We start from the raw sequence: 21,666 nt of genomic DNA, 5'->3' as shown, positions 1-21,666 counted from the left end.
TCTGGACCATCAGCCTGGTGTGGTCATCCTACTGAGGGCCACAGGAGAGAAGAATCCAGCTGCTCCCCCTTCTGAGTTGTAACTTCTTCCAGGTGGCGCCTCTACTGCCTGCTCAGACACTTGCCCTGCCCAAGCCTGGGGAACCCAAGATTAGAGTCATCCCTACCTAGCACAAGGTGACAGGTACAGGGAGAACCATCCAACCACATTGCCCAGGGCCAGGAGGGGTGTGGGCTGTCACAAGAACTGAGGCTCCTGGGTGGTGGTGGCACAGTTGGAGGGCCTCAGCCCTCCATCCATTACTTGTGGAGTTTCCCAGCCCTGGGAAACCAAACTTCGGGTGTTTTCAGCAATAGCAGGAGAAAGAGCTGTGACACCAGGCTAAGCCCATGGCTGCAGGGCCCCAGAGAGAGGAGGGCAGACCTGAGAGGAGTCTTTTATTGCAGCACAAATCCAGTGAGAAGGGACTGCAGGATAGCAGCCCTCCTGGGGGAAACAGAGGCGAGGTACCTGCCCTCTCCGGGCACAACAGACTGGGCCCGCTGCCACTAGGGAGGGCGAGGCTCTCCTTAACAGAGGATGGTGGCCACCCAAAAACACACTGAGGGGGCAGGCAAAACAACCATGTGCAGTTTTGCTACAAGAAAGATTCACTTTTAGCTTCAAAAATGAAACACCACTATCCACAGCCCTGCCTTCCTGCAAACCATAAGGTCCTAAAAGGAGTTTCCAACTGCTTGAAGAGTCAGGCCCACCCCCTGCCCATGAGTGGGGCCCAGGTGTGCTGCGGCCACACAAAAACACTGGCAGGTGACTCCAAATTTCAGAAACAAAATTAGGAAAAAACTAGAATTTTACATTTTCCTCCCACAAATTAAAAACAACACAAAGCCAACAGTATGACTGTGGACCCTGGTAGGAGCTGGCGTCTGACTTTAAGTTCTCCTTGGAATCAACCTCTGGCTACCCACACTTGGCCTCAACACCCCCACCCCCAGAGGGTCCCAGCAGAGTGCCCGGTGAGGATTCTAACAGGACAAGAGTGTCCCTATTTGGGTCTGGGACCCTTGGGGAATGGAAAGAAATGCTAACAAATTGTGCTGTCCCTCCTGCCTGGAAATCAGCCGGATGTTTGCTGGTGACGGTTCTGGTCAGCTGGGGAAGGATAAGAGGGCTTTGGCTAGTGGTTTCTCCAGGCTGTTCTGGGGCACCTGACACAAAGCCTTCTAGGCAGAGTGAGGCTTTGACATCCGAAGACTCTGGAATTGAAGCACCCCCTCCCCAGGCCCCAACAGCACAATCCAGCTTGCCTCTCAGAACCCTCCCACAATCCTCTGGAAACACGGCAGCCCAGACACTCTCTCCTGATGCCAGGAGGAAATGCCTTAGCAGAGGAGCAGATGCAACAGATGGTGGTGATGGGATGTGACTGGGTCAGCACTTGGCCCTGGGGACATCATCACTGTCTGTCCTGCTTGGACCCTCTAGGGCAGTGGTTCTCAACCTTCCTAATGCCATGGCCCTTTAATACAGTTCCTGTGGGTCGTGACCCATGGGTTGAGAACCGCTGGTCTAGGGGCAGGAGAAGGACCCTGAACTCTCAGAGTGTGAGGCCAGAACCATGGCTGAGGAGGACAGAGGGGCAGGGGCTGGGGCTGGGGCCGGAGGGAGGAAGAGGGGGAGGGTGGGGCCTTTCAGAGGCAGCTCAGAGAACTGAGATGGGAAGCACCCTCCAGCACAGGGTACAAGGACGGCAAGTGCCTAGACGAGGCAAGTGACATGGCAGTTGCTGGGCTGGTCCAGAAACAGGGTGCTGAAGACATCGTTGAAGAAGGTGGGGTGGTACCGGCAGGCTCGTTCGCAGTCAGGGTTGAAGTTCACCTCTAGGATCTGCGGCTGCATCACTTGCTTCCCTGATGGCACAAAGCACAGCTGGTGTGAGAGCTCTTCCTCATCTTGCTCCTGGGAGGGCAGCTGGAGACCCCTTGGAGGCTGGAACAACTGCAGGACCCAGAACTCCTGCTTTGTGGGGAGGCCTGGCCTGTCACCTGCTCCTCTGGGAGAGGCCAGAGCTGCCTCCAGCCTCAGGGACAAGTGATTGTCACTTTAAGCTTATATGTTCAGTTTGGTCAAAAAGAGATGCAGGGCCCAGTGGGAGGCAGGGAGAGAGAGCTTTGACACCAAGGGAGCCCTAGCCAAGGCCATGTGGGGACAGGGTGCCTTCCATATGCACTCACAGCCCCCACCCCTGTGTTCTGTGCTACAGCTGTTTCCATTCCTGGTGGGCTGAGACAGGGCCTCCCCCAGGCCTGGACCTCCTGGCCCATTCAGGATAAAAGATAAGTCTGGGGCAGTGGCCTCCTACCCCTTTTCTCCTGTGGTGTGGTTGGCTGGGGAAGCCTGGTAGTCTGGACCGGGGGACACAGGAGCCCCTCTCACCATCTGGACGAGTGTTCCACTTCAGCATGAGGTCGACAGCATACATGGCCCGGGAGGAGGGGTAGTCACACAGGCCCTGGGGTGGTGGCTTGGCACAGGCTACCTGGAACAGCTCTGTGAAGGCCTGGAAGATCTCTGCCTGGGGAATAGGATAGGCCGAGTCACCAGGCCTGCTTGACTCTGATGTTGGGACTGGCTGCCCAGAGCAGCCTCTCAGTAAAGAGTTTGCTGCCCCTGCCTGGATCCTGACCCCTAGATGGCCAGAGTCACCCCTTCCTATACCCTCATGTCTCTAGAGCTGGCCATGGCCCCCTCATTCTTGGTGTCCATCTTCTGCAAATCTGTCCATGTCTTCAGCTGCAGAGACCCTGTGGCTCCCCTGCACCGAGCAGCTCAGCCTACCACCTGAATGCTCACTGTGGGACATGGCAGTCCACTCTACCTCTCCTCATGGCCTGGATTCCAGGAGCAGGTGGGAGCCATTGCCCTGTGGCTGCCCTAGGAGTGCCCAGCTCACTTCCTCCCTCTAAAGAGACCCCACAAAGGCCCAGAGTGGGAGGGAGTGGAGCCCATGTTATCTCCTCCATGGCAAAGGACCATCCAGAAGAGATAGACTTTACCCAGGCCACGAGAGAGGGGCGGCTCCTGCAGGGCCCAGTCTGGCACCTGACCCCCCAATACCTGGTAGCACTTGGGACTCACCTGGATGTCCTTCCAGGGAAATTCTGGATATTGCTTCTCAAACTCTGGGATGAACTCATCATGGTGCACCTGCCATAGACACAGGCCCATCACACCCTGCCAGGGCCTCCTCGGGGCAGGGGGTAGGCAAGGCCACTGCCTTGGCCAGCAATCTCTAACACTTGCTGGGGGTGACAGGAAGTCTACACAGGCAGGAGGATATCTGGTTTCAGCCCTTCAGGGCACAAATGGGAAGCAAGGGACTTGGTTTGAGCTCTGGATCTTACTGTGTGACTCTGGCCAAGTGAATTAACTTCTCTGAGCCTTAGTTTCTTCCTCTGTGAAATGGGAGCATGCTCCCTGTCCAGCAAGCTGACTTTGCATGGCTGGCAGATATAGTCTTTCTGCCCCGGGAGGCTCAGGGGTGAACGACTGCAAGGCTGGGCCAGTGTCCGTTCTCATGCCCTGTACTGGCAGTCGAGCTGGGACCCTCATTGGCAGGGCCAAGCTGTTTCATGCTTAGCTCTGGCTTAGAAGTGTCTGAGGAGCAGCAAGATATTCTTGGGCCCAAGACTTTACCCATAATAAACCTGAGTAAGGTGGCAGTCTGCTCAGGTTTCTCTTGGTTAAGGATAAGCCAGGACAGGTTCCTTATAGAAACCCAACACTCAAGCCCTGCTAGACACAGTCCCAGGCACTGGGATTAACCCCCAGGGCGACTCATGCACAGTACAGAGGGAGGGTTCCTGGGTGCCCTTAGGGATGACTTCCAATACCTTCTGGGCTCCAATGGGGCTCTGGGTCCTAGAATCTGGCCTTCGATTCAGCCAAGGACAAGAGCAAGACACAAGGCAACAGGACTACTGAGCCTGCGCTGGGAGTGTGTGTCAGCACCGCCAGAGCTGGTGAGCCTTTCTGAAGTCCTCTAGATACTGTCTGGCAAGGCGCCCTGGAAGGTGTTCACGGCAAAACAAACAATACAAGAATGCCCTCCAGCTCTGCTTAACAACAAAGACAAATCTAAATATATACTCAGCAAAAAAGCTGTTGAAGAAGAAGTTCACTCATATTTATGCAAACACCTAAAAAGGCAGAACAGTAGTGCTGGAAAGAATCAAGGCGTGGCTGCAGTGCCAACCACGGGCGGGGGGTGGGGTTGGGAGAAGGTCAGGCACCCACAAGCCTGGGCCAAGCAGGGTGGGGTTAAGTGGGTGCTCAATACTTTGTTTGCCAGCAGGTCAGAGGGCTTCTGTGATGTTAGTCAGTGACCTCGCTCTCCTCCTATACCCAGAGCTGACATCTCGCTTCTGTGCAGGGGGTGCCCACCTGTCTCAGGTGTCCGGGCAGGCCAGCTCTGGCTTCCCACTCTCACCTTGGAAGGAGCTTTGCCCTGATGCCTGAGTGCCATGTGGGCTAGGGGAGGGTCAGCTTTCTCTATGTGGGGCCACCTATGCCTGTCCTGGTGCTCACAGTGGAGTGAGGGAAGGCAATCCCTTCTATCCCAATGAGGCAGCTGAGGGGAATCTCTGGCTGAGAACTGATCTGGCCAGCTGTAGACTCTGGGAAGCCTCCCAGTCCCTGTTATCACACAGCAGGTGCACTGCCGTGTTGTGGATAACACAGCACAGGTACTCCAGCCTAGAACAGCATGGCTGTTTTTTTTTTTTTTTGGAGACAGAGTCTCACTTTGTCGCCCTTAGTAGAGGGCCATGGCATCACAGCTGAAAGCAACCTCCAACTCTTGGGCTTAAGTGATTCTTGCCTTAGCCTCCCAAGTAGCTGGGACTATAGGGACCCACCATAACGCCTGGCTATTTTTTAGAGATGAGGTCTCAATCTTGCTCAGGCTGGTCTTGAACCTGTGAGCTCAGGCAATCCACCCACCTCGGCCTCCCACAGTGCTGGGATTATAGGCAGGAGCCAGAGCGCCTGGCCCTTGGCATGGCTGTTTTAAAAACTGCTTCTGTGGCTGGGGAAGGTGGCTCATAACCTATAATCCCAGCACTCTTAAGAGGCTGAAGTAAGTGGATCCCTTGAGCTCAGGAGTTTAAGATCAGCCTGAGCAAGAGTGAGACCCCCCCATCCTATTAAAAATAGTAAAACTAGGGCGGCGCCTGTGGCTCAGTCGGTAAGGCGCCGGCCCCATATACTGAGGGTGGTGGGTTCAAACCCAGCCCTGGCTGAACTGCAACCAAAAAATAGCCGGGCGTTGTGGCAGGCGCCTGTAGTCCCAGCTACTCGGGAGGCTGAGGCAAGAGAATCGCTTAAGCCCAGGAGTTGGAGGTTGCTGTGAGCTGTATGATGCCATGGCACTCTACCAAGGGCCATAAATTGAAACTCTGTCTCTACGGAAAAAAAAGTAAAACTAGCCTGGCATTGTGGTGGGTGCCTATAGTCCCACCTACTCCTGAGGCAAGAGGATCATTTAAGCCCAAGCGTTTGAGGTTGCTATGAGCTATGCTGTCACAGCACTCCACTGAGGCTAACAGAAGATGACTTTATCTAAAAAAAAAAAAAAAAAAAAAAAATTGCCTTTGAAAGCTAGAACCCAGAAGGCAGCTCTTTGGACTTGCCTGTGTGCCCAGATGGCAAGTATGACCTCACATAAGGTCTACATCTGCTCTGGCTTCCTAGTGAGCCTGCTCCGAGACCCCACCTGCCCTACCTGCTTAAGCACCACATCTGGGTTGTAGTTCATGACTGTGAAATGCTTCTCGTAGTCATCCAGGTCGTTGAGTTCGAAGGGCCTAGAGGATAAGGTGATAGAGACATGTGTGGGTTCCCCCAGCTGGCCTGGTCCACATGGGAGACCCAGAGCCCCACTTAGAACTGGGATCATTACAATATTTTATTTAGTAACAATAGAAAAAAAAATAGAACTGGGGTCAAGGTGAGTGATGTGCTAACTGGGAAAAATCTCCATAGGCCCATAAACCATCCTTGTAATTTTCACACACTGTTGCCTGTTTTAGAAAGATCGTTCACGTCCATTACTGTGGCCCATGTGAGAATGCTGGCTGGGTGATGGAGGAGGGGCTCCAACCCAGGGTCACAGCCCAAGTCAAAAGGGCCGGTCACCTGGCCCCTCCCGTCCCTGACCCCACAACACTGCCAGGCCCCCAGTTACCGGTTGGAGAACCGCAGCCAGAACACGTCATACACGAACAAGCTCAGGGGCTTCACTGACCGCAACAGCACGATGTAGCGGATGTCGAACTTGACCTTGCCCACGTCATCTCGAAGGAACAAGACGGGACTTTCAATGTACTTGGACACAACCTGGAAGACACAAATGTAGGCTCTCAGCAGTTCTCGCTCCCCAGGTCCAGGTCAGAGAGAGCACCTGGGGCTCCCCAGCCCATCCTGAGCCCCACTCAAGGGCCCCCTCCCCTCCGTCCCGGGGGAAACCAATGCCCAGAGCCAACAAGGCAGAACTGCGGCTGCGCTTCACTCCTCCTGCTGCCCTTTCAAACCCTGTTCAGGGTGCAGCAGGTTCTTTACATTCACCTCTACTTAAATTAAAAAGAAAAACCAAATCCTGCCAGTTTCCAGGTTTTGATAATGGAACACAAATCCTTGCCCTTAACTCTCATCCACCTCGTCCCAATGCCTGAAACCATGACAAAGCCCTTCCTTGCAATGCATTCTCTTCTAGGCTCTGCTCAAGGACACGTGCCACTGCTATAGACACTGCCTGGCTGGCTGTCATGTCCTGCATTCCCAATACTGCCTCTGATGTCCTGTCACTATGGAACCTTTGCCATGGCCCTGAGGGGCTCCCTGTGTACATCTGGCCACACCTTTCCTGTCAGGCAGTCATATCCAATGCAGTACATGCTGGGACTGGGAGGTCAGATGCCCCCAAGATGCTTCTGAGGGTCTCTTGCACCTGCACTCACCTAGTCTGTCACACAGCCCCCTCCTTGATGGCAACAGTGAGGGTGGGGACTGCAGCCCCAGGTGGAGTCATTGCTGACCTTCCCTGAGCCTCCCCACCACCTGGCCTTATGTGCAGAGGTCCCTGACAGTGAGTCCCCTTCTCCCCAGCTGAGCGTGGCCCACCTTGGGGGTGCTCTCTCGGTGCCGGATGATGCTGTGGAGGCTCTTGGTGACGTGGGTGTCCAGGCTGCGGGCCAGGTTCCAAGGCTTGCAGATCCAGTGGTTGTCCTCACCCCTGGGGGAGTGGAGGGAGATGGCTGGGCTGCACCTGAGGTCCATCCTCCCCAGGACCCTAGCAGCAGAGTTGGGGTGCTCGGGGAGTAAGGAGGAGTCTACCAGAGCCAAGGGAGCTATGTCCCAGCGGAAGCAGCAGCCCCGGCAGAGGCCTGGGGTGAAGCTGGCAGTCTGCATGGTTCCCATGCCAGTTTATAGGCTGCACAATGGGGATGGGAGCTGCAGGAGCATGAGGGACTGTCCCCATTGCCCGCTGTGCTTGGGGTTTACCTCTGCTCCCGTTGCTGGAAGTAGCTGATGAACTGGGGCAGCTCGGTACGCAGATTGAAGGTTCGGGGCAGCCAGTGGGGGCCCTCAGGGCCCCCAGCCCTGCGCGAGATGGAGGCCAGGCAGTCCTTCACGGTCAGCAGACTTTCACAGGGGAACTGATTCAATAGCACGCCTGGCCTCTCCTGGCTGAGTCTCCTGTGGGCAGAGGCAAGCACAGCTGGTCATAGGGAGGCATGGGGCCTGGACAAGGTGTAGGGGACCAGAGATGCCCTTACCTGTAGTCTTTGAAGTGGGAGAAGCTGAAGAGGATGTCGGCATCTGCCTCACTCTGGGTGAAGGTGAAACGTGGGTGAGTCAGGCCCTTGAGCACCTGCTGCATGTCTGTGTAGACCCTGTGGGGAGGTGCAGAGCTGAGTGGGGCAGCCCACACTCCTATACGGAGCCCCAGCTTGGCTGCTGCTCAGCCTGTTTTGAAATTAATCAGGCCATGGTGAGTCCGGAGCCTGAGTCTTGATGTGAGACAGCCTGAACTCAGGCCTTACCTCTGCAGACCTGCCAAGGGCTGAGGCAACTCACCCCCTGCATCCCCAGGCTCCCCACCTGTAGGACAGGACCATGAGGTCTCTCATTTGTCACTGGGTGAACAGATTATTTGGGTATTTAATAAATGTTAGTTCTTTCCTCCCACACAGAAAAAAAGAATGCGGGGACACTACCAATCTCACATCGACATGCCAAATGGCCCTCATGAGGCCTCTGCCCCAGAGGCGCAGATCGCTGGGCAGGGGTCACAGCCAGACTGCGTCTCAGCAAGAGCCCAGCAGGGGCCAGCAGCAAGGAGACCCCCAGGACCTGGTGGAAGGGGCAGAGGGGAGCATGTTGCCCATTTTTGGACCAGGTTTGGGCAGCCCTGGGTGGGGGTTTGGAGAGTACCACAAAGGCAGAGGCCAGTCTCTGCTGTGGCTGTGGTGGCATCTGCCTGAGCCCTGCTCTGTACCAGATGGGTGAGGCTCTGTACCCCACTTCCTTCCCTGCAGAATATAGCAACTGCTTCTGCAAGGAGGGGTCCAGCCTGAGCCTGCCTCCCTAGTCTGCCATAACTCACCAACCTACACCTGCAGACTCCTAGGGAGGGCCCCTTCCAAAGGGTGCCTTTTTTAGATGCCTGATGCGTTCACAGCCAGCACAGCCTCTGTCCTCAGGAAAGGCTGGTGTGCTTGGGCCTGGCTGTGTGTATTTCTTGGATCAAATGAGCACAAGGTGTCTAGGTGGGCAGAGCAGCCGTGCATGGCACAATCAAGGACATGACTCTCCAGGCTGGGAGGACAGGGGCGATGGGGACCTATAGCAGGCCAACCCTTTTGCCCGGAGTGCCTTTTACCCACTGCCAGCATTCCCATGGCTTATTTCTTTGTATCTTTCAAGGGTGGGTTTAAAATCTGCCTTCTCCAGGAAGCCTTGCTCATCTTCCCACTTCCCGCAGCATCCTCTCTGGGACCCTAAGATTGGTACCCCTGGTCTTAAGGTCACCACCATGCCCAGACTGCCTGCTGCCAGCATGCAGCGGACTTATAGAGTACTTCTGTGTGCCAGGCGCGGTTCTAGGGCCATGGGAACAGTGGGGAGTGTGGGAGACAGTGGCCAAGGATGAGTTCCAGCAGGAGCAGAGATGGGGCTACACACCTGAAGATGTGGTCAGAGGGATGTACCACTGGACTGATGCCAAGTGGCAGCTGCTCCTTGTTCTCCTCCAAAATGGCCTAGAAGGAAACACACTGGAGGTAGAAACACACTGAAATGGAGGGAGCGAATGAACACATGCCTCCCGCCTGGCAGGTCAGGCTTCTGTGACGGCGTGGGGCACATGCTGCCCTCAGACAGAGCCTGTAGACTGCTGCCACCAGCTCCCACCCTGGGATCCTGGGGCTCGGATCACAGCCCCAGTTTGGTGTTAAAACAGTATTTTATTTATTTATTTTTTCTGAGACAGAATCTCACTATGTCATCCTTGGTAAAGTGCCATGGTGTCACACCTCACAGCAACCTCAAAACCTTGGGCTTAAGTGATTCTCTTGCCTCAGCTTCCCAAGGAGCTGGGACTACAGGCGCCCGCCACAATGCCTGGCTGTTTTATCGTTGTAGTTGTCATTGCTGTTTAGCAGGCCGGGCTGGGTATGAACCCACCAGCCCCAGTGTATGTGGCTGGCACCCTAACCACTAACCCACAGGTGCCAAGCCTGTAAACAATATTTTAAATCTTCTCAATGCTACTCCCAATCAGATAGCCTAGAGGGTGCCCACCCTGTCCTAGGAGGGGGGGTGCTTGGTCCTAGAGGAGTCCCAAGGACTGCTCTGAGTTTAGGCAATATTGGTGGCTTAAAATATGTCCATGAACTCTTTGACACTCCCTGGCTTAACCCACTTCACCCGTGGACTGGACCTAATGAGTTGTTTCTCATCAAGAGCAACTGAGCATTGCTTCCAAGATTGGTCCTGAAGGGCCCGCAGCCTCTTCCTGGCTTTGTCCCGATGAATCATCCCAAGAGAAGTCAGCCACCATGACCTGAGGAACTTAGGCAGCCCTGTAAGAGGCCCCCATGGTGAGGCACTGAGTCTCCTGCCTACTCGCCGGGTATGTATGTCACCAGGGAGCAGGTCCTCAGCCCTGTCACACCTCAGATCACGCAGCCCTAGGGGGCAGCCCGCACACCTCGTGAGCAAGAAGCACCCAGGGGAGCCACTTCTGAGCTCCAGTCCACAGATGCTGTGTGTGATAACGTGTTTACTGTTTTGCAGTTATCTGTCACCCAGCCAGAGATGGCAGCATTGGCAACCCCGGGCATGAGCCTGATGCTCACTGGGAAAATCTAAGAGGATGTTTCAGACAAGGCATGTGGCCTCGTGTCTCCTTTTCCGGGTCAGCACCAGCTTCCTGAGGAAAAGTACTAACTTTAATTCATGTTCCGTTAACAAATAACCTCAAGGCCAGGAAGTGTTTGTCCCTCTGCCATTCACTGGCTTGTTCGGACAACTGTTTACTATGCACCTGCCAGGAGCAGGCACTGTGGGAGGCTCAAACACGGCTCTGACCAAAAAGAGCAATCTAATTGGCTGAAGAGACCTGGTCAGTGGAATCACTGCTGACTTAAAATAAGCTGTGCCATCAGGGCCGCTGCCACAGCAGCTCCCCCCGCCCCACCACGGCATCATGAAAATGCTGAGACCAGACAGTGCTTCCCCGCACTAGTAAGTTAATTTGTTTAATCCTTCCCCCGACTCTCTGAGGCACCAGTGAGCAGCTGATTTGCGAGTGTGGCAACTTCAAACACAGTGGGGCAGGTCAGCAGCCTCTGCCCACAGCCATCAGGTCCCCTTAGTTCTGGATTCCAGCTCTCCCGCCAGCTGTGTGGCCTTTGGCAAGCTACTTAATTTCTCTATGCCTCGGTTTCCTCATTCTCAGTAAAATGAAGATAAGATAGAACTGCGAGGTTGCTGTAAGGAACACAGTAGGGCAAGCCCTTGAATGCTAAGCGCAGGGCCCAGAGGCAGGAAGTCGGAGGGGTCAGGGTAGGGTGTCCCTGCTCCCCTGTATGCTCCACATCGTCCCTTCCCTGGGGCCTAACTCTGGTTTCCTCACAGCTGCTACCCCTGTGTCCTGAGCTCTAAAGAAACCCTTAGCACCAGCTGGCACTTTGAGGTGGCAGGTTGAGTCCTGGCAGGCCCTGACGAGAGGCTGTTTAGACAGGAGTAACAGTGACAGAAACAAAGACTGCCTGTGGAGGGCATGCTATGTGCCGGGACACGTACTCCAGTGTGTGAACAGAGGGTCCTCCCATCCCCCAGTGTGGAGGTGCCAAAAGAGGAAAGGGGACCAGGCAGGGTCATGGCCAAGTCCAGCAGCAAAGACCCCAGTGTTCATCCAGAGGAGCTGCACTGACCACCTGCACCCCAGCTCCGCCCAACCCTCTGAGAGTGGACTTCCAGCTCCAGCACCTGGGAGCCGGGACCGGTGCCTAAGTTGTGTGGCCAGGGCATCTCGTGCCTACTGTCGGAGGCCCTTGTCACGCAGATACAGCCAGACTCTTCTCCACCTCCCATACAAGGTGCCTGGCACCCAGCACGCAGTGGCATTCAATTACATTTGGTGTCTGGATGGAGAACATTCCCAAAGCCTCCAAGAAGCAGACCCAGGGACAAAGGCGGAGGCAGAGGCGGTCACACCTGGTAGTACTCAGCAGGCGGCTCGGGTGTGGCGGGGCTGAGGTCCTGCAAGTCGGCAGGGGCCCAGGGCAGCAGCAGGCATCTCCGGAGCAGGGGATCTGCCTCTCCGTAGGCAAAGTCCCGGGTCACCTCCTCTGCGCCAAGACACAGTGCCCATCAGAGGGACAGCAGGAAGCCAGACCTGAGGGCATCCTCCAGGGCAGATGGGTATCAGACTTACCACCTGTGTCCAGGTCCCGGAGAGGCCACAGCATCGTGTAGGCCATCTGTTGGGGCATGTAGAAGAAGGGTGCAGTGGCAAAGCTGGGCACGTCCGCGTGCTGGATTCTTGAGCCGAATTCGTCCATGATGTACCAGACTGGCACTTTCTCCTCGGCAGTCTGCGGGCAGAACACACGTGGCGACCTTCGTTCATCTGCCCACTCACCTGAACTCCCTTCACGCACCCAAACACCAACCACTCATACCTCCATGCCCACCTCACCAAGACCGCAGGCTCTCTCACAGCATCCCCTTTAGTAAACCCAGGACCTTCCGGCCAGCAGCCCTGCCCTCATAGACCAGGACACACACCTGTGCCACACAGTGGGCCACCCCATGTGGTAATATGGTACTTAAGCACACAGCCCAGAAGCCATGTGGGTGTGTGGAGGGCAAGGGGAGAGAGGCTTGGAGTCAGGGAAGGCTCCCTGGAGGAGGTGGCATCTGAGTGAGATGACAAGAAACAAGCATGTGTCTTTCCTCAGGCTAATGGTGGTGAGGGGTGGAGCACATACATGAGTCTGGGGAGGCCAGCAGGGGTGGGTGAGGAAGGCTTGAGGATGTACTAGAGGGACTCAACTTCTCCCCTTGGTGGAGAAGAACTGTTGAGGGGCTTTAGGGGGTGACAGAATCAGAGGTGCTGGGAAAGAGGCAGCTGAGTCACCTGGGCCCAAGTTCAGGGATCTGAGAGAGTTGTGGCCTGTGAGCTCAAAGGCGGCAGGCATGTAGCTCCTCAGCACTGGGCAGCCCAGTGAGTGTCCTGGAGCCACAGGAGAAAATGAACTTGCTCACTCTGATGGTCCTTGCCTGCCCTCCCTGCTCCAGGGCCTGGCTGACCACTCACCCCCTGGGACAGCTGGTAGGTCTGGTTGAACTTCCACATCTCCTCCAGAACCAGGGCCACAGCATCCGCACTTGGCAGCTCTCCATGGAACTCCACGCCCATCAGGTTGGCCATGCGGTGCAGCAGCCCTGGCACCTGCTGCAGCTGCTGGCGGGCATGCTCCACGCGACACGTCCATGCGTGGTCAATGAGGAAGATGCTGTGGGCATGGGCCACACAAGAGGCTGCTGGGCGGGCAGGGCATGAAGGGAAGGGGGAAGACAAGGACCAGGGAGAGGACCTGGGGCTGTGCCCGGGACCTGGCACCCAACCTCCCCGAGACTTGGTCTCCCTAGCACCATGGCCATGCAGCCACAGAGTCTAGAGTGCCTGGGTCATGTCCTGGCTCTGCCACTCACTCACTGTGTGGCCCTCACACAGGGCAGCACAGGTCTCTACCGCCACTCACCAGCTTGTCCTAAGCCCCAAACGAGAACAGACACATGCATGCCAACTGCAATCACTAGTACTGAGTGTCCTCAGCTGGACTCTGAGACACTGGAGGATGGGTCTGTGCTCCCTACGGGGCTGGCACACGGCAGGAACAAAGGCAAGGCAGTGGCAGGTGGCACGCACAGGAACTGCTATACAGAGCTTGTACACACATGCTCTGGGGGGAGGAACACAGCCTTTCTGTAGGACAGGCTTTAAGTTACCACACAGAGATAGCCCACATGCTGACTTCCCCAGAAAAGCCCAAGCGGACCAGCTACACAGCTCCCACAAGATAGGACATGGCTATGGCAGGTCTAAGGCCATACCCAGCAACTGTCCCAGATCCTTGTAGACCAGCAGGCTCCAGTGCCAGGGCCCTGACAAGCAGAGCAGCCCCTTGTTGGCCGCAGGACTCTATTAAGATGAAAGGAACAGCAAACATCCCAGTTCTCAGGGGAAGAAGTCCAGTATTTATTTTACTATGCTTATGTTTGCTGTGCTTGTTGCAAATCCTAAAATAAATGAAGATTTATTCCCACTTTTGTGCTCAGAGCTGGTGACTCCATGATACAGCATGCAGAGCCAGGACTTCCAAGTCCTACCCTTGGGGGTGACTCCAGGCAATGTGATGGGGTCTAGTGCATGCAGGCAGGTGTGGAGAACAGGATGGAGGAATTCCCTGGGGATGGGCAATCAAGGAAGGCTCAGGGGACAAAGGCCTGGGGACAGAAAGGCGCAGGAGCAGGTGGAGCTGAAATTAGCTTCTCCTGACCCTGGCTGGTGGCAGTGTGTATGATTAGGCCAGAAAGAGACCTTGACTTTCCAGGATGGCCCTTTTGTGGCACAGGCTGAGAGCAGACCATGTGGGGGTAGGTGGTGGGCTGTCTGTATGACTAGATAGGTATCCGCTGTCACCCACTCATGGCTGGAGCTGCTCTGCAGGAGACCAGACCGTGCCAGAGAGCTGTGTGTGGACATAGAGACCCAGTGACCCTTGGAGACCAGAAGAGTTTTTTTTTGTTATTTGTTTTTGAGACAGGGTCTCACTCTGCCACCCAGACTAGCTCAATGTCACCTCAAACTCCTGGGCTCAAACAATTCTGCCTCAGCCCCGAGTAGCTGGGAGGTGGAAGTTTCCTCAAGGCTTCAACAATGCCTTCTGCAGGGAGACCTGTAGGCCTGCTCTGCCTGAGGACAGCCCCTTTCAGATGCCTGGACTTTAGCCTCAGCTCTGCTGCTTCCCAGGGCCCACGCTAGAGAATCAGGTCCACTAGGACCAAGGAAGAACTCAGAGAAAGGCTGATCTGGGTTTAACACCCGCACCCTCCGGCAGCAAGTGACCATGGGGAAGCCCTCCTCTCTGTGTCTCTTTCCTCATTAGCAAACTCAGAACCCCTGACATGCTGTGGCAGGACCACTGCAATGCCACAGTCTCCACTTGTGCCCTCAGGATCTAGTCAACCCGGTCACCACAGGACTAAGATAGTACTAACATGGACACTGCTCCGAGGCCTTGATGGAAACCTAGCTGGCTACATGCGCGATGCTGAGGGTAAAATCCAGCCAGGTGTCTGGCACACAGGGAGCACGAGTGTTGACAGCCATCACTTTTTCCCCAATAGTGATGATCTTGGCAAAATCTCTAACAGGAAAACAAGCCCTGAGAGTATGGAGCAGCCCCAGCCACAGCTCCTACCTGTTGGGGTCGGCTGCTTGGAGCCCACTCTCCCTGGTCACAATGACCTTGTAGCACAGCTCGCTGCCTGGGTTGGGTTGCTTCTTCTGCGCCTCCTCCTCCTCGCCCACCTCCTCCACTTGCATTATCCCAAACACTTCCCCAGCGTCAAAAACCTGGGGGCCAGAGCAAGGTCACCCATGGGTGTGGGCAGGAGACCCCATCCCAACCCCTTAAGGACACTGAGGGGGCCACAGCCAGGCCTCAAGGACAAACCTGACTCCTTCAGAGGACCAGGGCCTATGTACTACAGCTACCCATACCACCTTATAGGTGGGCAAACTGAGGCTGCCAGAGAAATCAGTCACAAGGGAAACTGAACTGCCGCCCAAGGCCCCTCGCCCCATAGGCCACCACACTTGGAGACAGAACTGCTCCTGTAGTGCTGTTCCTTCTAGTCCAGCTACTTGCTTCACAGGGAAAAGAGGCCCAGGTGGGAAGAGGGCTCCAATCACAGTGGAGGGTGATGGAAGAGTCGGGATCTTGAGGCCAGGGAGTACACCCCAATTTCCTTCTCATCATAAAACCCATCCAACACCAGGATAGCGGAGGCAACCCACAGGGCAGCTTCCTCCATCTCCTGCCAGCCCCACCAGCAGCCAGGCTTGCAGTGAGGGCCTTGGTCCTGGAGCTTCCCCAGCAAAGAAGACAGGTTGGCCTCTTCTCACACCATCTGGAGCCAGAGGGGCCACGGGCCCCGCCACTCCTGCAGTGTCCATCATAGGCTGGGGCAGGAGTGGATGGGAGGGGGGCTCTGATAGATTCTGGAGCTAGGCAGTATGGCTCCACCAATTCCTAGATGTGTGACCTTGAACAAGTTACTTTACCACCTTGTGCCTGTTTCCTCCTCCCTACAATAGGAGTAACAACCTACTCAAAGTGTTAATAGAGGATTAAATGATTAACACATGCTCTGAAAGCACTTGCAGGTCTGATATTCAGTCTCCTCACTGTGCGGGCATGATGTCCCTGGCACACAGCCAGGATTCAGCAAAGGCTAGTCCCTCCTGCAAACCTGCTCCTCACCACTCTGAGAATGGCCACTGGAAAAAGCCAGCTTTCTACTCAGGCACACCCAGCTACTGTGTGCTGGTGTGGGGATGAGTCACTCCTGAGCTTGCCTGGAGCCGGTGGTAGCTGAATGAGGTCCAGGCCATCTGGGTATCAGGTAAACTGCTCTGGGGCCTGGGAAAACTTCATGGGTGAGGAGACAGCATCTTTATATCTCAAGGGGAGATGTAAACATGGCTAGGGGTGGTAGAGGAACGCCCAGGAGCCAGGAGGGGTGGCACCCACATCCAGAAGAGACCAGGGATCACCTCAAAGACAGGGGAGCTCAGACGCTTCCTGGGAGCAGGTGGCCTGAACCTCAACTTCTCCTTTACCACTCTCGGTGGCCCTGCTAAGGCCACTGCCTTACTCTCCCCTTTAAAGAGATTAGGAGAGGCTTAGGGGTCTGGAATCCATACCCTGGACTTCACTCTAGCACCCCAAATGCCCAGCCTTCCTCCTAAACCTTACTGAGGACTGTGGGGGCAGTGTAAGGCTAAGGGACAGAGGGCCTTCCTCATGGGCTGGGCTTCTCCCAGCTGTGAAATGGGGATAACTACAACCCCTCCATGGCAGGACTGGAAGAGCCCTAAGGAGACAAGAGAGGGGAATGGTTTTACAACTGCAAAGTTTGTGCAATTAAGTAGACACTTATTTTTAAAACATCCTTTTGGCCAGGCATGGTGGCTCATGTAATCCCAGCACTTTGGGAGGCTGAAACAGGATTAGCTTGAAGTCAGGATCAAGACCAGACTCGGTAACATAACAAGATCCCAACTCCAAATTTTTTTAAAACTTGGGTGCGGTGGCATGTGCCTGCAGTCCTAGCCACTTAGGAGACTGAGATAGGAGGACTGCTTGAGCCCATGAATTCTAACATGGGCAACAGAGCAAGATCCTGACTCTTAAACAATAGTTCTGCTTTTAGGGTGCTGAAAAAAACCAACAACCTCCACCCCCCAAACCATCCTTTCACATCTCCCCATCCATCCTAAGGGAACTAACCTCAGGCATGACCCAGCCAGTGGTAGCAGGTGCCTGTTGTGCAGGTGTGTGCCCTCCCCCACACCTGGGCGGGCAGCAGCAGGCACCTTCAGGCAGGAATACTGGCTGCACGTTTATGCCCGGTGAAGTGGTGACTCAGCTCTGCCTGTAATGGCTTGGCTCAGGAGGGTCACAGAAAAACAATGCTTCCCCTCAGTAGGGCACCAGCAGCCATGGCAGCCTGGGCAGAGGGGACCTGCCACTGTGGCCACTACCTTCTATGCGCCAGGCACTGACTGCAGTTTACTTCTCATGCCACCCCCCAACCACTGTGGAAGCCAGATGCTCCAGTCTCACCATTCCCTTTTCACATGGGGACAAGCGCTCAAAAGGGCCAGTGACCTGTGACCCGCTAGGTGCACGGCTACTGCCTGTGGGGACTGGCTGGGCAGAAGCGGGAGCACTCCCACACTATGCCCCTTTCACCCAATACACAGGGATGCTTTATCTTCTTTATCAAACCGGGGTTTCCTTCTACCCTAGCCCAGGCCTGGGACCAGGGCGAGTCCTCAGGAAATGGTGGCAGAAGTGAGGGCACAAGTCTTATGGGCAAAATAGTTCCTTTTTAAAAGTTATCTCCGCGTTTTGAGCAGGAAAGTTCCTGTCCAACCAGGGATACATAAAGACAGAAACTGGTTCAGAGAGGGTTGGGCTTGCCCAGCAGCCAGGCTCGGGCTTCTGGTTCCCTCCGGGGCCACCCTGTTCTTGGCCCTGGGGTTCCACTTCATTACCTCCGCCAGGGTTTGTCTCAGTCCTCACAAAAAGGGAGAACCGAGAAGCCTCAAAGCTCTTTTCATTTCCCTCTGAATTCCTTCCCCACTTCCCACAGCCTGTTTCCTTTCATCTGCAAAAAGATGGGGCCCAGAGGCTTAAGGCAAATGAGGAAACACGGAAGGATTCTAAGAACCAACCAATTAAAGCTGCACAAACTCACGAAGCCCCTATTGTCCCCATGGGAGATGAATCCGACTCTTTACAGGGCTGTCGCGGGGCTGGGGTGTGTGGGCTCAGCTCCGGGGCTGGCACACTCTGGATCCAAGTTCCCACCGCAGCCCCGGCAGGAGCCTGGCCACAGATAGCACTCTCCTGCGGTCGCTCTTCCAAACCGCTCCTTTTTTTCTTTTGCTAAGGCGTAGCTCACACCGGCGCCCGCGTCCCCAGCCTCACCTCCCTCAGGGACGTCCGCGCTCCGCCTCCCGGCCCCTCAGTCGCCCTCCTGCCCACAGCTGCCGCGCCCGTCCCCGCACCTCGTGCTCCAGCTTGTGCAGGAGGCGGCCCCAGTACCGCTCGGGGACCCTCGAGGCGCGCAGCGCGGGGCCGTGCAGCGCCGCGAACTCAGCCAGGGCCCGCGCGCCCTCCTCGGGAGGGTTCTCCGGCCCCGACTCGGCCTCCATGGCGCCTGCACCCCCGCCTCAGCCAACTCCAGCGCCACCGCCGCCGCCCGTGGGCCCGGCCCTAACGACGCGGCCCGCCCGCCAGCGCTGCGGGCCCCGCCCTCCTTCTCGAGCTCTCCCCGGGCCCTGCCTCGTCCCGCCCTCCGCCTGTTCGCCACGGATCCCCGGGTCGCCAAGGTAGGGGACCAGAGATGCCGAGTGTATCCGCAGGCTGAGAGCGTGAGAGCAGGGTCCTGTGCACTGGGTCCCCGCGTGTGTGTCAGTGTCTTGAAGTGCCTGCGTGTGCGCACGCGCGCCCGACGGGGGCGGTGTCTTTCGCACGCACCTGAGGCCGTCGCAGGGAATGCCGGGAGGCTGGGCTGCCCGCGCCCCGCGTAGTGGGAACCGGAAGAGACGAGAGAACGTCCGGAAGCCAGGCCCGAGCACCGCTGCACTACCCACGTTTTGACGCCTTGCTGACTCTTTCAGTGCGTCGCCAAATTTAGGTGATGCAAAATCGTGGTCTTCTCGATTTCTTTATACAGTATTTGGATTCAGAATGTAAATGTATCCAATGAAAACCGGATGTCCTATCAAAATAGTTTTTTTTTCCCAAGTCAAGTTGAGCCCGGTAGCGGGCGTCTGTAGTGTCAGCTACTCGTAAAGTGGGACGATCGCTTGAAACCGGGAGTTGGCAGCCTGGACAACAGAGGGAGACCCCATGTCTAGAAGGAAAAAAATGTGTAGTTACAGAATTGTGAAAGTTCCTCATTTTATTTTTCAGTTCTGTTGGGTCCTAGGGGTGCGTTTCATTGTCTTTCTGTTTGAGCTTTTCTAATTATTTGTAATTTGCCGAGAAAGACTGAACTTTTCTTTTGGTGCTTCAGTTGCTGTTTTGACTTAACATTTTTGAACTGAATTTGAACAAAAAGCACTAATTTAGAGGAGTTGCTCACGGGTTGGCAATGGCTCAAATTTCCAAACTCCAGTTGGTGAGTGGTGCAGACAAAAACACATTACTGTCATATAGAAGTAATTTTTTTGCAAGAAAAGTAATTTGATTATATGAAGAGTCAAGATTCACGAAGGTGAATGATAATGTAAACTCATTTCTGCAGCTCTGTGCATTTTGATTTTGGAGGCAATCTACTTACTTTTAAAGTAGGTACGATGCTTCTGAGTTAGAATTATGTCTTCTGGTGTGTGGTATTTCTTTGGCCTCCAAGATGGAAAGAAAAAGTCAACATTTGTGGAAGTTTCAGTTTCATAATAAGCTTCTGAGAAATGGAAATCCAGAACTTAAGTTTTTATTTACAGTGAGGCACAATTTTTATTAATAGAATTTACAAACAGAACTACAAAAAAAAAAAAAAAAAGAAAAAACCACTCCCCACCCACAGATAGGAAAGTTGGCTAAGGAGTGAGAACTCCTCAGTAGCAGGAATTGATGCCATTTATCCCCACAAATGGATGAGTTTGGATTTGAAACCATTGTCTGCCATTTTTCTCCTTTGCGGGCAAAGAAATAAACTTTTTTTTTTTTTAACATATATCTTTGTTGCTGGAGGAGGTTATAGTTAATTCATTTTCATTGCTGTACTCCAGTATTCTACTGACAGATTTATCTTCAGTCTTTTGCCTTTTTTTTTTTTTTTTTTTAAAGACAGAGTCTCACTGTTGCCCTGGGTAGAGTGCCTTAGCGTCATCATAGCTCACAGTAACCTCAAAGACTTGGGCTCCAGCTATCCTTTTGCCTCAGCTTTCTGAGTAGCTGGGACCAGGTACCAGGTACCAGTCACAAGGCTGGGCTAGTTTTTTCCTATTTTTTTAGTAGAGACAGGGTCTCACTATTGGTCGGGCTGGTCTCAACTCCTAGCTCAAATAGTCCACCCACCTCAGCCTCCCACAGTGCTAGGATTACAGGTGTGAGCTACTGCACCCAGTGGCTTTTTGCTCTTACAAGCATGATACTATGAATATTCTGGTATGTCTTATGGTAGTTACATACGTAAAAAAGAGATCCTCCATTTGTATCTAATACGTTAATCCATATCTTCTCTGATTCTAATTATATTAGACTAAATTTTTGCCAACCTAGTGCCACCATGCTGTGTTTTTGTTGTCTTAGTTTATAACTCTATGATTATTAAAGGGATTGAGCACCTTTTCAAATGGTATCTGGCCATCCTATCTTTTGCTCATTTTCTTTTCTTTTTTTTTTTTGGAGACAGATTCTCAAGCTGTCACCCTGGGTAGAGTGCCGTGGCATCACAGCTCACAGCAACCTCCAACTCCTGGGCTCAAGCGAGTCTCCTGCCTCCGCCTCCCAAGTAGCTGGGACTACAGGCACCTGCCACAATGCCTGGCTAGTTTTTGGTTGTAGTCGGCATTGTTGTTTGGCGGGCCTGGGCTGGATTTGAACCCGCCAGCTCAGGTGTATGTGGCTGGTGCCTTAGCCGCTTGAGCCACAGGTGCCGAGCCCTTTGGCTCATTTTTTTTTTTTTTTTTAAAGAGAAACTTTTCTTTTTTTTTTTTTCATTTTTATTTTTTTTGTGATTTTTTTTGGCCGGGGCTGGGTTTGAACCCGCCACCTCCGGCATATGGGACCGGCACCCTACTCCTTGAGCCTTTGGCTCATTTTTTATTAAGGGGTTTGCCTTTTTGCTTTTTGGTATGTAGGCGTTCCTTATATGTTTCGGATACTAACCTTTTGGCAGCTATATGTGTGGTAAATGTCTTCTTCCATTTGGCCTTCTCTTTTTTTTCTGTGTGATGTCTTTTGAAGAATGGAACTGTAAAATTTTAGTGTAGGGAAATTTATATTTTTTTCATTGTTGCTACTTTTTGTCTTGTTTAAGAAATCTTTTCTACTCTAAGGCCAGAAATATATTCTCTTAGATCTTTAAGTTTTTCTTTCATATTTAAGTGTTAATGCATCTGAAATTGATTATGTGTGTAAGATACGAGTGAGGGACTCAATCCATTTTTTTCTGACATGTGGATAAGCACTTTTCCAATCACTATTTATTAAGAAGTTAATTTCCCTCCACTGAGTATAATGCCACTTCTGTCCATCCAAATAGTGTGGGGCTGTTTCTAGG

The 21,666-nt window shown here is 54.0% G+C and overlaps 1 protein-coding gene across 3 annotated transcripts; it reads right to left on the bottom strand.

The window, feature by feature from the left end:
- Positions 1-423: 423 nt before the first annotated feature.
- TTLL12 (tubulin tyrosine ligase like 12) lies at positions 424-19,173 on the bottom strand. Of its 3 annotated transcripts, none has more exons than XM_053582981.1 (14): positions 18,440-19,170; positions 15,060-15,214; positions 12,890-13,088; positions 12,005-12,164; positions 11,785-11,918; positions 9,247-9,323; positions 7,839-7,955; positions 7,564-7,758; positions 7,183-7,294; positions 6,308-6,399; positions 5,786-5,867; positions 3,142-3,210; positions 2,440-2,578; positions 424-1,913 (listed from the first exon to the last, which is right to left on the bottom strand). In XM_053582981.1, the coding sequence occupies exons 1-14, from the start codon at positions 18,584-18,586 to the stop codon at positions 1,762-1,764; spliced, it is 1,830 nt and encodes a 609-aa protein (XP_053438956.1). In that variant the 5' UTR covers positions 18,587-19,170; the 3' UTR covers positions 424-1,761. The 3 variants fall into 3 exon arrangements, with proteins under 3 accessions (XP_053438956.1, XP_053438955.1, XP_053438957.1); XM_053582980.1 differs by having other exon boundaries at positions 6,248-6,399; positions 18,440-18,933; XM_053582982.1 differs by having other exon boundaries at positions 1,768-1,913; positions 2,366-2,578; positions 6,248-6,399; positions 18,440-19,173.
- Between the last annotated feature and the right edge of the window lie 2,493 nt (positions 19,174-21,666).

This window comes from Nycticebus coucang, chromosome 3 (genome assembly GCF_027406575.1).
Source record: "Nycticebus coucang isolate mNycCou1 chromosome 3, mNycCou1.pri, whole genome shotgun sequence".
Lineage (NCBI taxonomy): Eukaryota > Metazoa > Chordata > Mammalia > Primates > Lorisidae > Nycticebus > Nycticebus coucang.
The sequence above is the reverse complement of the archived record's forward strand: the minus strand, read 5'-3'. Positions and strand labels throughout refer to the sequence as shown.

Coding starts and splice junctions, on each gene's coding strand:
- TTLL12 (XM_053582980.1), bottom strand. CDS start 18,586: ATGGAGGCCGAGTCGGGGCCGGAGAACCCTCCCGAGGAGGGCGCGCGG. Junction 7,295..7,563: donor TTCCAGCAACGGGAGCAGAG/GTAAACCCCAAG, acceptor CCACTCCCCCAG/GGGTGAGGACAACCACTGGA. Junction 1,914..2,439: donor GTGGAACACTCGTCCAGATG/GTGAGAGGGGCT, acceptor TTGTGCCATCAG/GGAAGCAAGTGATGCAGCCG.